At 36.2% G+C, this 15686-nt stretch overlaps 1 protein-coding gene across 4 annotated transcripts in view; it reads right to left on the bottom strand.

Moving 5' to 3' along the window:
- Positions 1 to 15358, bottom strand: part of LOC133875091 (probable leucine-rich repeat receptor-like serine/threonine-protein kinase At3g14840) — a 55363-nt gene extending 40005 nt beyond the window's left edge. For 2 of the 4 annotated variants that reach the window (XM_062313090.1, XM_062313091.1), the window contains exons 1-2: positions 15158 to 15357; positions 14738 to 14909 (exon numbers count right to left, since the gene is read on the bottom strand). In XM_062313090.1, coding sequence (XP_062169074.1) covers positions 14738 to 14909; positions 15158 to 15245 — 260 coding nt within the window. In that variant the 5' untranslated portion in view covers positions 15246 to 15357. Of the gene's footprint in view, positions 1 to 14737; positions 14910 to 15157 lie in introns of those variants that run through there. The other 2 variants (XM_062313092.1, XM_062313094.1) reach the window with 2 other exon arrangements.
- Between the last annotated feature and the right edge of the window lie 328 nt (positions 15359 to 15686).

The following is a 15686-nucleotide window of genomic DNA, read 5'->3' as shown; positions in this document are numbered from 1 at the left end:
TACTTAAAGAAGTATATGGAATGCCCAAGACCTTCTAAACAAAGGATTAGTGTGTGGAGGGTAGGGGATGGGGCTTCCATAAAATTTGGAAAGACAAATGACTTATAACTCCCTCAACTTACGCTATACAGTCACCAATAATGGTTCTTGAAAAGGAAGTAAGCGTTACAGAAATAATTGATGAAGATAAAAAATGGTGGAATATTCCTCTCATAAAAGAGATATTTAATAAGGAAGTTACGAACATATGCAATTTGGCGATAAATCCCAATCGAAAACAAGACAAATTAGTATGGGTTGGTACGCTAAATGGAGATTTTTCGATCACAAGTGCTTATCATTTTGAAAAGGAAAGGACCATGTTGAGTAAAGGTAGAAGAGTTCAAGTGCTCAAATAAATTGTAATATGTGGAATAGGATATGGAGGATTAATGTTCCTGGGGAGGTTAATATGTTTCTATGGAAGGCTTACAATAATCTATTACCGACCAAAGAAAATCTTTATAAAAGAATGATAATGCAAGATCTGTGTAATACCCAAACTATTAATTAGGGTTAAGTGAGCCTTAATTAAAATTAATGGTAATATTAGGATTTGTTAAGAGATAGAATTTTAACTTTTTTTCTAAGCCGAACATTCCCTTAAAACCCTAAGACTGTTGGTTTGATCGTACATTGAACGTTCAATGCCTGTAGTACTTGAAAAATCATATGGTTACAGTCTTCTCCTCATATTTTCACACCTATAAATAGGACCCCTCATGACCGTTAAACCCCATGTTCTATTTCCTTTGGTTTTAAGACCCTAGTAAAAGTGAGAGAGTGATTTGGAGAGAGAGAAAGAGAGAGAATGATCTCTCTTGGTTCTTGTTCTTCAAATGAGGTAAATTTCCTAACCTAGGTTATTTTTATCAGTGTTATTAGGTTGTTACATACTATTTAGTCACTTTTTCATGCCCTAGCCTTTGGTTTTTAATCTCTAGTTGGTTTTTCACTTTAATACAAGATTAGTGTTGGATTTGTGGCTTAATGGTATTGGACGTACCATGTTCTGCATGAGAGTGTTACTGTACTTTTGCACTGTTTTAGAGATCAATGACCTAATGTCATGTCGGGATGAGTTCTAGAAGAGATTTTGGTTCGGAATGGTTTATGTACATCAACGAACGTTCGACCCTCCCTGGAAGAATGTTTATTGTTGTGACCGAACGTTCGACTACTTTGTCTGAACATTCGATGGTCGGGCAGTAAGCCTACTTTGAGTAGTTTAGGACATTAGGACATTTTTAGCTCAAGGATAGGAATTAATGCCAAGTCTTTTCACAGATGTGGAGGTTGGAGAGTGTCCAAAAGATTACCCGAGGGAAACCTACGACTCATGTGAGTAAAACCTCACACAGATAGTTGTTATTATTGTTTCACATAGCATGATTATTTGATGTATCAAACCTACATGTTTACAACTCATATGAAATATATTTTTAATTACTGTGAACTGTATTTTGTAAAAATGAGTGACGAATAACAAGATAACGAAAATAATGAGTTTGTAAATGTATGCATGTAAAAGACGGTGAATATTAATTTGCATCGTATGACATGGTATATCAGTACATGCGAGATAACGGTCATGAGCTTACTATTATACAGGTTAATTCTATGGTCAAAGAGATTTACTTTTATGTTTGACACTGGATCCAATGGTTATTTTTGTGACGGGCACACCATGTAGGGATGGGGTCACGATTAGTAACGTGGGTCACCCAAGGTTAGACTCCATCAGGTTACTAGTATAAGACGGTATGCGAAAATATTAGGGGCACCGGTATTGTACTACATGTCCCTCAAGACAGCATCAACCCTGTCTAGAAGGGATTAATATCTTGGGTAGACCATTTTGTTTAACATATGAGATTCTCACTTAATACATCATGTACTATATATATATAATACATTATCATGTCATTATTTTATTCAACAAAGGACTTCATTTATATTACTGCTTGTAATTTAGAATCTTTTGCAAAACAACTAAGTTTATTGCATGATAATCTATACACCATGTGTATTATTACTCACTAAGCCGTAGTGTATATTTTCTACCTATGAAACATATGTGTTTTTTTATTTATTTATTTTTATTGTTTATAGTTGGACTACCTTTATATGTCGAATTTGAAATGGACCTCGAGGCTGATGTGGCCGTTTGGTAATTAGAGGATTTGAAGGCCGCTCATGGTAATTAGTACTTTTGGGTGATGTTGTAAGCTTAACATTTAAGGGTTGATTGTATATTAAGGTTTAGTTTGGATCTTTTATATGGTTGATACATATAGTAATTTCAGTTAATGTGATGAATCTTAGTAGATGCTCTTGTTGTCATTATTAATGTTGATAGAATACTTTATGTTTTTGCTGCGCAATATTCTCTTTTTGAAGAGTAGAGATCCCTGAGTCTTATTGCTTGTGGAATGGGACTTAGAGACAAATCGTGAAGTTAATTACTAGTTAATAAATTTCTTCAGAGGTTACAATCTGCCTTGTCCTATTTGCGGGTTAAAGGTGGAGACCACTAGCCATATTCTATGGCGATGTCCATCTTCTATAGATAATTCGACGGAATGCAGTAGAAAGATTTAAAAGTGCTCAAATGGAGAAGATTTTTTTATGCATTTTAGAAGGACTGATGGAGAGATTAAATGAGGAGGATTTTGAAATGATGGCAACCATAACAAGAAGAATTTGGATGCGAAGAAATACATCAGTTTTTGGAGGTGTGCTTTCCCATCCTTCTTTATTAGTTAGAAGCGCAAAGGAGTCAGTGGAGGAATTTTCAAAGCTGTACTTAGTATGAAGAACCAAAATGTGAAAAGCATATGATGAGAGACCTTGAAATGAAGAGGACCACCTAGAGGTTTGATTAAGGTCAATTAGGATGCGGCGCTAGACAAATCAAAAAAGATGGGGGTGGGTGTGATTGCAAAGGAAAGATGTTGGGATCTATGTGGTCCTTAAAGCCTTAAATTTCTAATCGAACCATAGCTAAAAATTTTGTACTTTAGAAAGTTGAGGAATTTAGCTGAGACTTGGGATTTCAAAATGTTCTTGTGAAAGGATATGCATTAAAAATAATGCTGGCGTTGCAAAAAGGACGGTGTTGGAGCTGGTATAGGCAACTTATTGATAATCTAAAGATTGTGCTAAATAGTCTCTATTCATAGTTCATGGGACATATCAAAAGGGAAGTCAATTTTTCAGCTCATTATCTAGCGAAAGCAACCGTTAATTAATCATTGGAACAAGTTTAGATGGAAAATTATTCTGCATTAATTAGAGATGTTGTAATTGCTGAGTAATATGCTCCTTTGTGATTTAATAAAATATCACGAGCTTTACTATAAAAAAAATAATAATAATAATCTTATCCAAAAGTTGCAAGCATTAATATGCATATCACGTACCTTTGGCTGCTTAAAGTTTCAAGAATTAGATCAAAAGACGCTTAGGACCAAAAAAAAAAAGACCGTGATTGAGAAAATCTCATGAGAACTATTCTAGTTGAATGGAAGCCTTCTAATGAGTTACCTGAGTATAACCCATGATTAAAGTTCACTTAGTAATTGGCCACCGAAAAAAAGGTTCTTACAACTCTTAAGCACAAAAGGCTATGAGTGAGTAATACTCGTAAATACCCGCCCCGACCCGAAGGAACCGCCCCATCTAACAGCAAAACCGAGTTTAGCATGCGGGCCATGGGCCTTTATTTGGGACCCTCGCACGGTGAAGGCTGCAGGGGGGCCTCTTGAAAATTCTCAGGTCCCCGCCCCGCACAGCATAATTAAAAAAAAGGAAAAAAAAAAAAAAAAAAAAAAAAAAAACTTAAAACCCTCCGGCTCTTTTCGTGCTAACCTAACCCTAACAAACTTAAAAACTAAGTCCTCTACTCCTCTCCAGTCTCCCCATTGTGCCGCACCCGCACGATTGCACCATACAGTCCATAGTCCATACATCCCGCAGCCCCCCTGGTCCCCTGGAAGCGCCGAGCCACCAATCCTCATCTTCTTCAACACCAAAAACTAGCCTCCGCTGATGGCCGATCTTCATTTTCTTTGGAGGTATTTTTTTGTAAACTTGTATTGTGTTTATTCTTAATCTTTGAAGTAAATTGTAAACTTGTATTTTCTTGTGATTTATTGTTTGGGTTTGCAGGTATTTTCGGAGGAATCATTGGTTCACGGCCTTACGGGTCTATTTCTAACTTCTAAGTTCTAAGGGATTTCGGCTTTGCATGTATTGTTTGTTCTTCACTTCTTTGTCTTATTATTGGATTTTGTTTGATTTTGTGGGTGTTCTTGTTTACTTCTTAGAAGTTAGAACTGGGATGCTGTACTATCTCTTCAAAGGAAATCGTGACCTGATCTTTGTGGAAATCATGACCTGCTTTATTACATGTGTTATTTTACTTTTCAGTATTTTTATCCAAAATATGCTATAGTCTTATATGATGAGGTATCTGTTAATCCTTTTTTTGTTTCAATAAATATCTTTTAAATCAGGATATGTGTTAAGAGAATTCTGTAATGGGATGTATCTTACATCATATTAAATTTGACATAATTATGCATAAGGGTTCTATGAAATCATGCTTTTGTATTTTCCATAAAATATTAGTGTTCTATGAAATCATGTTGGATTGATGGATCATTGGATCATGGGTCTATAGGACACCTAGTTCAATATGTGTCAAAAAACATATTGCTTTGGTGTTAGGTACTTTGGTTAGTTGCTTTGGTGTTGTTTAGCAAGTAATAGTTGTGTAGCTCCTATTTGCTATTTTGAGAGATTTGTTATGGATTTTTGCTTATGTTGATTATTTTTTTTTCCCACTTAAATTGTAGACTCAAGTCATGGATGATTCAACTAGTAGTACTATTGGTTCTAGTTCTTCATCATCTAGGCCTAGTCTTTTGGATACTAATATTGGTTTTAGTTCTTCAACTATTGGCCCTCAAAATCTTAGTTTAGCTCTCCCACCAAAACCTAAAAAAATTGAACAAACATCAACGGTTTGGAAACATTTTACCAAGTTAGAGGCAAGTTTAATCATAAATCACAGTTCAATTATTGTAAGAGGGAGTTTAATTGTCACCCTAGAAGCCATGATACTTCATCTATGCTACAACATATCAGGAAAAGCTGTAAAAAATATCCTGGTAGGTTTGATAAGACACAATCAAAGTTAAGCTTTGAAGCTAAGAGGGAAGGACAAGCGGCAGTGGGTGAAGGATCTAGTGGTAACCTTGTGATTGCTAAATATAATGCTTAAAAAATAAGGATAACAATTTCTAAGATGATCATAGCGGATGAGTTGCCATTTAGGTTTGTAGAAGGTGAAGGGTTTCAAGACTTCATGAAAACAGTTGAACCTAGGTTTTCAATTTTTTTCCATTTTACTGTGATGAGGGATTGTGTTAGGCTCTTTATGTCTGAGAAAGAAAAGTTGAGGGGAATGTTCTTGACATCCAGTGTTTAGGTTTATCTTACCACTGATTGTTGGACTTCAATACAGAACCTTAATTACACGTTTATCATTGCTCATTTTATTGATCGTGAATGGAACTTACACAAAAGAATTTAGAACTTTTGTTTAATTCCTAATCACAAAGATGAGACCATTGGGGGAAAGATTGAGTCGTGTATGCATGAGTGGGGCATTGGTAGCATTTTCACTATCACAGTTGATAATGCTTCTTCCAATGATACCGCTTTGGTGTACTTGAGGAAGAGAAGTGCTCATAAGCCCTGCGCCGTACTAGAGAATCAGTTTATGCATGTGAGGTGTTGTGTACACATCTTAAATTTTATTGTTTCTGAGAGGTTGAAAGAGGTTGATGAATCCATTATGAAGGTTAGAAGTGCGGTTTAATATGTGAAGCCTTCTCCTGCAAGATTTGAGAGTTTTAAGACTTGTATGGAATGAGAAAAAATTAATTTCAAGGAGTTGTTGTATTTGGATGTTCCAATTAGATAGAACTCTACATTTAAGATGTTGGAAGGTGCAGAAAAATGTCAAAGTGCTTTTGAACTTATGGAAGAGTTGGATGGATATTATGTTTCTGCGTTGTGGGATGATAAAAAAGTTTTGGGACCTCCTAATTATGAAGATTGGTCTTGTATTAAGATTTTGTTTTTCAGACTTTTTTATGAAGCTACAATGCGACTTTCAGGGTCTTTGTATGTGACGTGTAATATGTATATTCAAGAAGTTTCTGCCATTCAACTGCATTTACAAGAATATTGTGACAGTGATGATTATATATTGAGTTCTATGGTGGGAAAAATGATGTCGAAGTATAATAAGTATTGGGGAGATCTTGATAAGGTTAACGTGTTGTTGTTTGTTGCTGTTATACTTGATCCCCGAACCAAGTTTGGGTCATTGGAATATTGGTTCAATGATCTTCTTAGTGTTGAGCAATGCACTGATATGATAATAAAATTGAAGAACCACCTTCAGAAATTATGTGATCACTTCAACACTGGAAATAGTTCATCTCAAGATGAACATAGTGGTGCATTTCCTCAAGGTTCCTCAATGGCAGAAGAAACTAAGAATCGTTCATATCACTTGATGAATAAGTTTCATAAGTACCTAACTTCTAAAAGTGATGTTCAAAGCAAATCAGAGTTAGATCAGTATTTGATGGAAGAGGTTGAAAAACCGAATGTGAACTTCAATATTTTAAATTGGTGGAAGGTGAACTCAACCAAATTCACAGTACTTTCCCAAATAACACGTATTGTGTTGGCCATTCCCATTACTACAGTTGCTGTAGGGTCGACATTTAACATTGGAGGACGTGTGTTGGATCATTTTCGAAGTTCATTGGCCCCAACAACGGTTGAAGCATTGGTGTGTGCACAAAACTGGTTAAGATCAAAACCCATCAGTAGTTATGACACAGAGATGGTTGACGATCCTGAAAGTTATAGGCTCGAGTAAGGTAAGCTTTTAGCTTTCTATTATTTACTTTTTAATTTATTTTGCTATTTAAATATTCTAATTATTGGTTTCAATTGAGAACGTACTTATTATTATTATTATTATTTTTTGTTTCATTCTTTGTAGAAATGACTTTGAAGAACATCAATGTTTTGCTTGAGGAGGATTAGTGAAGTGAAGACTGAAGATTGATGTTGCAACTGACAAGGCTAGATGGATGACATGGGTCATTGATTCATTGAGTTGCTGGATTTTGTGGATTGTTTCGCGTTTTGCATCAAATTGTTAAATGAGATTAATGTTTAGATATGTTACTATTTACTTGTTTGTGCTTTTTAACTGGCAAGATTGTTGGGTTCCTTCTTTGCTCTTGGTTTAAAATGAGTGCAACTAGTGATATTGCTTTACTTTAGGATTCAAATTTTTTGTTTTGTAAGAATATCAGAATGTGTTCTTGCTCTTGGTGTAATGCCTTATTCAGCTTTACAGCAATGAATTAGTGATGATGTGTTGGCAGTTGCAGTAATGCAGTGTATGCTATATTGAATAGCTGAATAGCATTCAGCTTTATAGCAATTGAATATATGATGAGGTGTTTCGGCATTGAATTTCTATATTGAATGTTGCTCTTGTTTGTGTACACTAATATTGCTATGTTAATACTACTATTGCTAACTGTTAAGATTGTTAGTTAAGACTGTTAGCTTTGTTTGTGTCAACTAATACACTAACAGTATGCTATACTGAATGTTGCTCTGCAAAATATTGCAGAGCAACATTCAGGATCTATACAAGGAGGCAGCTTCCAAGTTCAAAAACATAAAGTTTATGATGGCTTCTTGCATGACCTTCTCTTTGAGCCTGAATGAGAAGAGATTGCAAGCTAAGGGATAAAATTAACCAGATGGAGAAGAGAGTAAGCGCTGGCATTGAAAATGTTCATATTATCTGCTAAAACATCTGTCCAGAAAGAGGAGAATACACTAACAGTATGCTATATTGTTAGTTTCATCATTAAATTTTTGCAACTTTGATCTTGTTTGTTGCTTCCGTGTGTAATGTGTTGCAGTGTTAGTGTATGCTATAGCCTATATTGAATATTGCTATGTATATTTTGTCTTTGAAAGAGAGATTAGTATTGAAATTTTTTGCAGAATTTATGCAGGCATGCAGCAACCTCTATACCCGCGGATCCTCGCATACCCGCGAATCCCCACCCTGTGCATCCCTTCCCCGCATGGATGTAGGGGGTGCGGGGCCAAAAATGGGGCATCCCCTCCCCCCTCCCCTCGCCCCATGCTCAGCCTTGCAAAAGGCCAATGGATTAAATTGATTAATGAACCTCTCATGCCTCACCATAGAGAAATATTGAGTGGATGTTTTTCTAAGTAAACCAATCCTTAGATTAAGGCTTAGGTTCAGCTTAAAGATTCTTCAAATCTTGAACAGTTTTATCTAAATTTTCATATAATATGAAATCAACGACAAAGATTTATTTCTCAAGAGAATTTAGATGATGATATGCTCAGTACTGACAATACCATCTTTTCAACATTTTAAGATCACTTGTATGGATTGATTTGGATACATGCTTAGCATTGTATGACATAGAAAAGAGTAATGTTACACACACTCTTACTCTTACATTCTCATTTTCACTCTCTGTTTGGGCTATATATGTGGACGGATATTAACCACAACTATTCACTATTTGCATATGCGGGGTGCAATTAGCCAAAACTAGTATCCGCATATGTAGATGCAGATAGCGGCTTTAGGGTATGCAAATCCGATTAATAACCGCATCCGCATACTCTTTATATAAATATTTTTATTTTTTAAATTTTATGTTTGTTGAATTTGTAATGTTGTTGGATTTACATTTGAATCACACTTTGTAATTTGTATCTTTTTGGATAAACACATCGTGGGGTGTTTATATTATCTCCCTCCGTTAAGTTTTAATAGAAAATTCTAACAGATGTTGTTGAGATTACCAAAATATCCCTGATTGGCCAAGCTGGTCGTGGGTCTCAGTCCCGCAATAAGGTGGGACAGAACCCACGACCAAGCTCTAGCAGTGAACGACAGATGCTGCTTTAGTCACTCTGTCTACTTCTCGTTCCATTCCTTCATCAGTTTCAGTCCATGCGAACCAAGCGAGTGTTCATGGGCAACCACAATGCGTCGTTCCACTGGAACAAGGGATTACATGGCCAGTGATCCTTTGGAGGAATCCCTGACCTAAGCCGTGGTGTCAAACCCTAGCAGTGGGTTGCAACCCATGGCTAGGCACCCTGGATCGCAACCAATGGTGTCTTTTTTTTTTCTTTTGCTTTATTTTTATTTATTATTATTTTTTGTTTTAATTCTTAATTCTTAATTAAGGCTAAATTTGGAATGTTAAAAAATTTTCGGGGTATATGGGTCATTTTACTCCTTTGTTGTCTAATTTAATGTCAAATCCTAATGGAGGGGGAACATTGTAAAAAATTAGAAGTTCGAAGGTTGAAATTCAAAATTTTTTAACTTTAGTCAGGTAATTTCAAAAACGAGTAGAAGTTTAGAAGAATTTTGTCATTGTCCCCCAATGACAAAAATACCATTCATAAAATTATATATATAAAGATATATTTATCTTATTGAAACTATTTTAAGGTTATTTGTGTCTTTTTGTTGACTTTAGGAGGAACATTGACATTTTTTTGTTGTTTAGGGGGTTGAGGGGGAATTGACACAATCAGTAATTTGGGGTATATATTGACAATTTGGAGGTAGTTAAAGGAGTATGTGTATTTTCAAAAAAAAAAAAAAAATGTTGATAATGACGAGGGAATAACGCAAGACTTCATAACCCCATCAAAGTTTGGGTTAAATATGTTTGACTCCCCTATGGTTTTAACGATTTTATTTTTTGTCACCTATAGCTCATTTTGTATTGCAGATGGTACCTCGTTTATGGCTAAAGACGGAGATGGTACCTCCGTCCAAAAATTAATGAAAGTCCACGTCAACATCTCTAAAAAGCTGACACGTGTCCGATGCATAATTTTTTTTAAAAAAAAAAAAACTTAAAATAATAAAAACTTTTTTTAAAAAAAGAAAAACCTTTAAAAGATTAAAAATAAATAAAATAAAGAGGGGTGGCTTGAGCCAGTCCTTTGGGCAAAATAGGGGTGGTTCGACCACCCCCAAAGAGCAAAATGGGGTGGTTGAAACCATGCCCAAGAGCCCAAGCCACCCAAACTAGCCGTTCTGGGCCGAACAAACCACCCCCACAAAGAGAGAGAGAGAGAGAGAGAGAGAGAGAGAGAGAGAGAGAAAAAAAAAAAAAAAAACCACCCCAGGCCAAGCGGGGGTGGTCCAAGGCTCTTGGGAGTGGTTTCAGCCACCCTCATTTTGATCTTTGGGGTTGGCTAAACCACCCCCAGACCGGCCATGGGAGTAGCCACTGGCTACCCCCATTAGGGCTGGCAAAACGGGTACCCGACACGACCCGTTAAGACCCGTGACCCGTTTAAGCTAGACCCAGACACGACCCGTTTATGTTAACGGGTCGGGGCTCCAGACACGACACGACACGGTTATTTCACGGGTCACCCGACACGACTCGTGAAACCCGTTTAACATAACGGATCATATCGGGTCGACACGACCCGTTTAACCCTTTAAAAAAAAAATAAAAAAAAAATATATATTTTAGGATTCTGTGAAAGCATTCACTGAATCAAAATCAAAAACTCTCGGAGCAATATCTTAATCAGCTCAAGCTCAAACACAAAATCAAAATCATCAAGCAACAGAACCAAAATCAAACACTCTTCCAACTTCCAAGTACTAAAATCAAAGAGAAAGGAAAGTTAAAACAATGACAAGAACATGGAACAATAACCCTCAGTCAACCGATACACTGCACACAATGCCCACACATACTCAAACAATCCGAAATACTATACTCTCACAAAGCCCAATCGATTCCCATAACAAAATTTCAACATAAGTTCAAATCAACAACACCCAAGCTGTCAATCCAACTAATCATCACAGGATAAGGCTAAATTCACAAAATTACTCACGTTCAGGATTTTTCCCAAAAAATCCACCGGAGAAATCACCGAAAATCAGCTTTGCTTCGCCAGAATCGTCACCGTCGACCCACTGGTCGGATCCTCCACGATCGGGTCTCTCCTTCCTCCGGTCTCCCTCGATCTCTCGGTCTCATCTCTCAGCTCTCAACCCACTCTCTCTCTCTCTCTCTCAATTTCTCGATCTCTCTCTCTCGTCTCTCGCTGTGTCTCTCGGAAAGAAGAAAAAGAAATGAAGAAGGAAGAAGAAAGAAGAGTCAAAAGAGTCAAAAAAAAAGAAGACCAAGAAAAGAGAGAAACGAAGAAGGAAGAAGAAAGAAGAGTCAGAAGAGTCCAAAAAAAAAAAAAAGACCAAGAAAAGAGAGAGAAAAGACTATCTGTCAGACTAATCCCATTTCTCCTTCTTCTTTTTTTTTTTTAAAAAAATATATATATATATATAATAATAATTATTATTATTATAAAAAAAAAAAAAAAAAAAGTAATCGTGTCTGGCGGGTCACCCGCGGGTGACCCATAACACGACCCGTTTAACTGAGATAAACGGGTCATAAACGGGTCAACCCGTTTAAGGTAGACCCAAACCCGCTAATTTCGTGTCGTTTTCGTGTCGGGTTGTCGTGTCGTGTCAAAATTGCCAGCCCTAGTAGCCACCCCTACTATTGTTTTTTTTTTAAAAAAAAAAAATATATATTTTTTAAACCTTTTTTTTTTTATATCAATTTTTAATTAGGCCTAAGGCACATGTCAGTTTTTTAGAGGCGTTGACATGAACTTTCATCAATTTTCGGACAGGAAGTAAGATAGCTGTACAATTTTCATCTTTAGTCATAAACGAGGTATCATCTATGATACGAAATGAACCACAAGGAATAAAAAATATAGTCGTTAAATCACATGAGGCAAAAACGTATTTAACCCTAAAATTTTTGTGCTAATTAGATGGGTTTTGACGGACAAGACGTGTGGTCGCGACACAAATTTAATACGTGGCTCCCATCTAAGATTTGACATATGTGTGAAATGCTATTGTCAATAATTTGGTGACAACTTTTTTTTTTTAAATAAATAAAATTTTGTGACATGAGTGCAAAAATAATGATAGTCTATCAGGGCAAAATATATGTTACCCTTACTTTTTTTAATAAATGTAAGAGCTATGCTATGCTATGTTGTAAGCTTTTATACAACTTCTATCCACCAGTCTTATGTGTACAGCATTTTTTTTCTCTTATTTTATTTGATTAGAAGAAGAAAAAAAAAAAGCCCCCAACAATGAAGCTAAATGAAATGGGCGGTCCTCTGAATAAAAATGAGCAAAAGTAAAATAAGTTCGAAAACTTTTTACTCTCTCTCTCTGTTCTTCTTGCCGAAAAAGAGAAAATCTCTCTCTCTCTCTCTCGCTGGGAAATCTCTTTCTCGACGGAAACGCTCTCTCTGCTCGATCTCACAAGAAACGACTCTCTCCGCTGGATCTAACAAGAAACGCTCCTCTCTCACCGTAAACTCTTTCTCTTGACGGATCTCGTCGGACCTCAGTTTCTGCCGCCGGATCTCGCTTGCTCTCACCGGAACTCCCTCTCTTCTCGCCGGGTCTCTCTTGCCGGATCTATAAGGGATCTATACAGTAAATGGGTAGTTATTCGAATTTCCGAGGTTGGGAGTTCCAAATAATTCTCATTTTGGTTTCTTTCTTAATTTGGGGGTTTGATTGTTTGAAAGCTTTCAACGACTGTAAACTATTATAAGATGAATTATGGGGGAAGGAAGTTTATGTGCCATCTGCATCACAATATATATGTAATTCTTCTTATTTAAACGAATTGTTGTGTTCAATTTTGTCTGTTTGTGGGCTGAGACAAATTCCTTAATCATGGAAATGGAGTATGTTATTTGCTTCATGAATATGCGTTTTTCTGCACATCTCTGGCCAGAACCTGTTAGAAAATTGCAAACACAACCATTCACTCAAAAGAATGTATTGTGAAACCAAAAGCAACCAAGTGAAAATCAAGTAAAGTTAATTAGTACGAAAACAGGGATTGGATGAATGAGGAAAGAACATAAGCATCATCTAGAATTGGACATTTCTCCAAACTCCCAAGCCCCCAAATTCAGCATTAGGGTTAACATGCAGGAATCATTGCCCTCTCCTTTATTGAGTAGGCTTTATTGAAGAGTTCAAGTTAGAAGAACTAAGTGCGTTCAATGGACTCTTTCTTTATTTTTTTGGTTAATTGGGGCTAATGCCTATTGGATATAAGTATATTGATAGATAATCATACGTATATCAGAAAATTCAATCCAAGACTCCGAGATAACAACCCATAGACGACCTCTACTTTTTTAGGGGTTTAAGAGGAATGGTTCCAAGTGAAAGCATTCAGGGTGGATAGGTTTCCGCCGAGTTCAACCCGAAGAGCACAACCCTTCAAGATAGATCCGGTGAGAGAGAGAGAGAGAGAGAGAGAGATTTTCTAGCGAGAGAGAGTGTTTTAGGCGAGATAGAGCATTCCCGGCGAGAAGACGAGATAATATTTGTTACTTTCGTGATTATTTGTTCAGATGACCCTTCTTTTAACATTTGCTTTCATTTTTTTTTTTCTTTTTCTTTTTAACAAAGAAAATAAGAGAAATCTGATGTCCATGTAGAACGGGGGGAGAGGAGAGGGATAGTGGTGTATAACGTAGCATTTCTCTAAATGAAAGCCGTTTGATCTCGATCTTCAAAGCAAAAAATACTTTAAGCTGTTGTGCCTCTCCTCCAGAAAGGAAAGAGTAGTACTAGCTAGTTTAGCGTGTTATTTCTTCAAGTGAATTTGGCATTTATAAGTGGGAAATGTTTGCTTTTATAATTATGGATCATGCTCCCCCTCTTTCTAATTTACGAAACAAGAAAAAAAAAAGTAGGGTAAATAACATTTATACCTATTTTTTGTAAACATTTCCCCATTATTAATAATACGTCTTCACTAAAGATGGATATGAAAGATATATGAAAAAAGTAGACTATTATAAGATAATCATATGATTATGATAATATGACAGTAAAAATTAGCAATTGACTTTTTTTTTTAACAGTGCTAATTTCGAGTAGAGATATGATACGTGTACAACTCTAACTTACACAAATTTTTTTTCAAACTAACCATTAGATTTGTTTTCATATATATGGGTCTTACATATCTAATAGTTGATTAAAAAAAAAATTGTTAGGGTTGTACAAGAGTTATATAAAGGTTATAAACGTATCGATCCTATCTCTTTCGAGTAATACTATATATCACCCCTCATCCTATAGTCTATGTGATGTTGTCCCACTACTAAAAAATCAATCTTCATGCACTAAATTAATGTTATGGGCTGAAGACCATGGCACATAAGTAGTCTTTGGGGGTGATGCTCGAGAGGTGATATATAATATTACTCCTCATTTTCGTTGTCATGTCATATAATTATGTGATAATCGTATAACAATCTGTTAAATAACAGTGTATTAAGTGGAAAAAAGAAAAAGGAAAACAGAGAAAAAAAAAAAAGGTCGGGTACATATAAAAAACAATCTGATCAGTGAAACAAATACAAGCGCGCCAGAGAGAAATGAAGTATATGCAGGGAGTGAGTGTATACACGAGAGAGAAATACGTACATGCTGACAACGTGGCACACAGTTCCACTGGAGAAGGAGCAGTCACAGTTAACTTTATTCGAGAATAATTCTAGTGTTGGCTCGAGCCATCCCGATTGTCCACTGCACGGATCTACGTCGAAATTCCAGTTCGTCTTCCCTAACGTAATCGCTATGTCACGTAAAGCTTGCACTGCAAAAGTTAGCAAATGGACACAAGTGATCAAATCAGCTGCATTAATTAAGCAAGCTAACTGTCAAGTGGAAAAAGAAATTCAAAGGTTAATCAACCCATCAAAATTTGCACGTTTCCAGATGAAAGTACTTGAATTAATTGCATGGATCACCATGATTTATTCAGGTACGTAACAAATAAAGGGGAGAAAATAAAATTTAAAGATCATACATCTGTGTGGTGAGCATATATATATATATACATACCTTCAGAATCCGGCAATCTAGCTGCTGCGAAGCAAAAGGAGAGAGTTGAAGCAAGGAGAATTAATATTGGAACAAGGAACATCTTCATTTTGGCAAGCAAAATACCTTCACCTACCCACCCCAAAATGGTGGCCAAAGGAGTTTGGAGAGAGAGAGAGAGAGATGAAAGGAGTGAGGAGAGAAGGGAGTAAGTAATTGTGGTTTTGGTTTGCGAGTGATAAAGAGATCATCGTAGACGACCTCAAAGTCAATTAAAGTACAGTTATTTTATGGACAACTTTGTAAACTTAATTGATTGATGCTCTAATATTAATGCATGGAACGTGCATGTCGTTTAACTTTATTGATGATGTTACTCAACTGAAAGCCAGCTAGCGTACGTTGATAATTATCCTCAGATTTTTCATTTTTCCACAATCAGATTCAGAGGGAGGCAGCCTTTGATGGGTCCACGTACGTTTCCTTTCGGAAAATATTCCTTAGCCTTATATGTCACTGCTAGCTAGCTTATAAGATTTTTGTTAGAAAA

The sequence above is a fragment of the Alnus glutinosa genome, chromosome 8, assembly GCF_958979055.1.
Source record: "Alnus glutinosa chromosome 8, dhAlnGlut1.1, whole genome shotgun sequence".
NCBI lineage: Eukaryota > Viridiplantae > Streptophyta > Magnoliopsida > Fagales > Betulaceae > Alnus > Alnus glutinosa.
The sequence above is the reverse complement of the archived record's forward strand: the minus strand, read 5'-3'. Positions and strand labels throughout refer to the sequence as shown.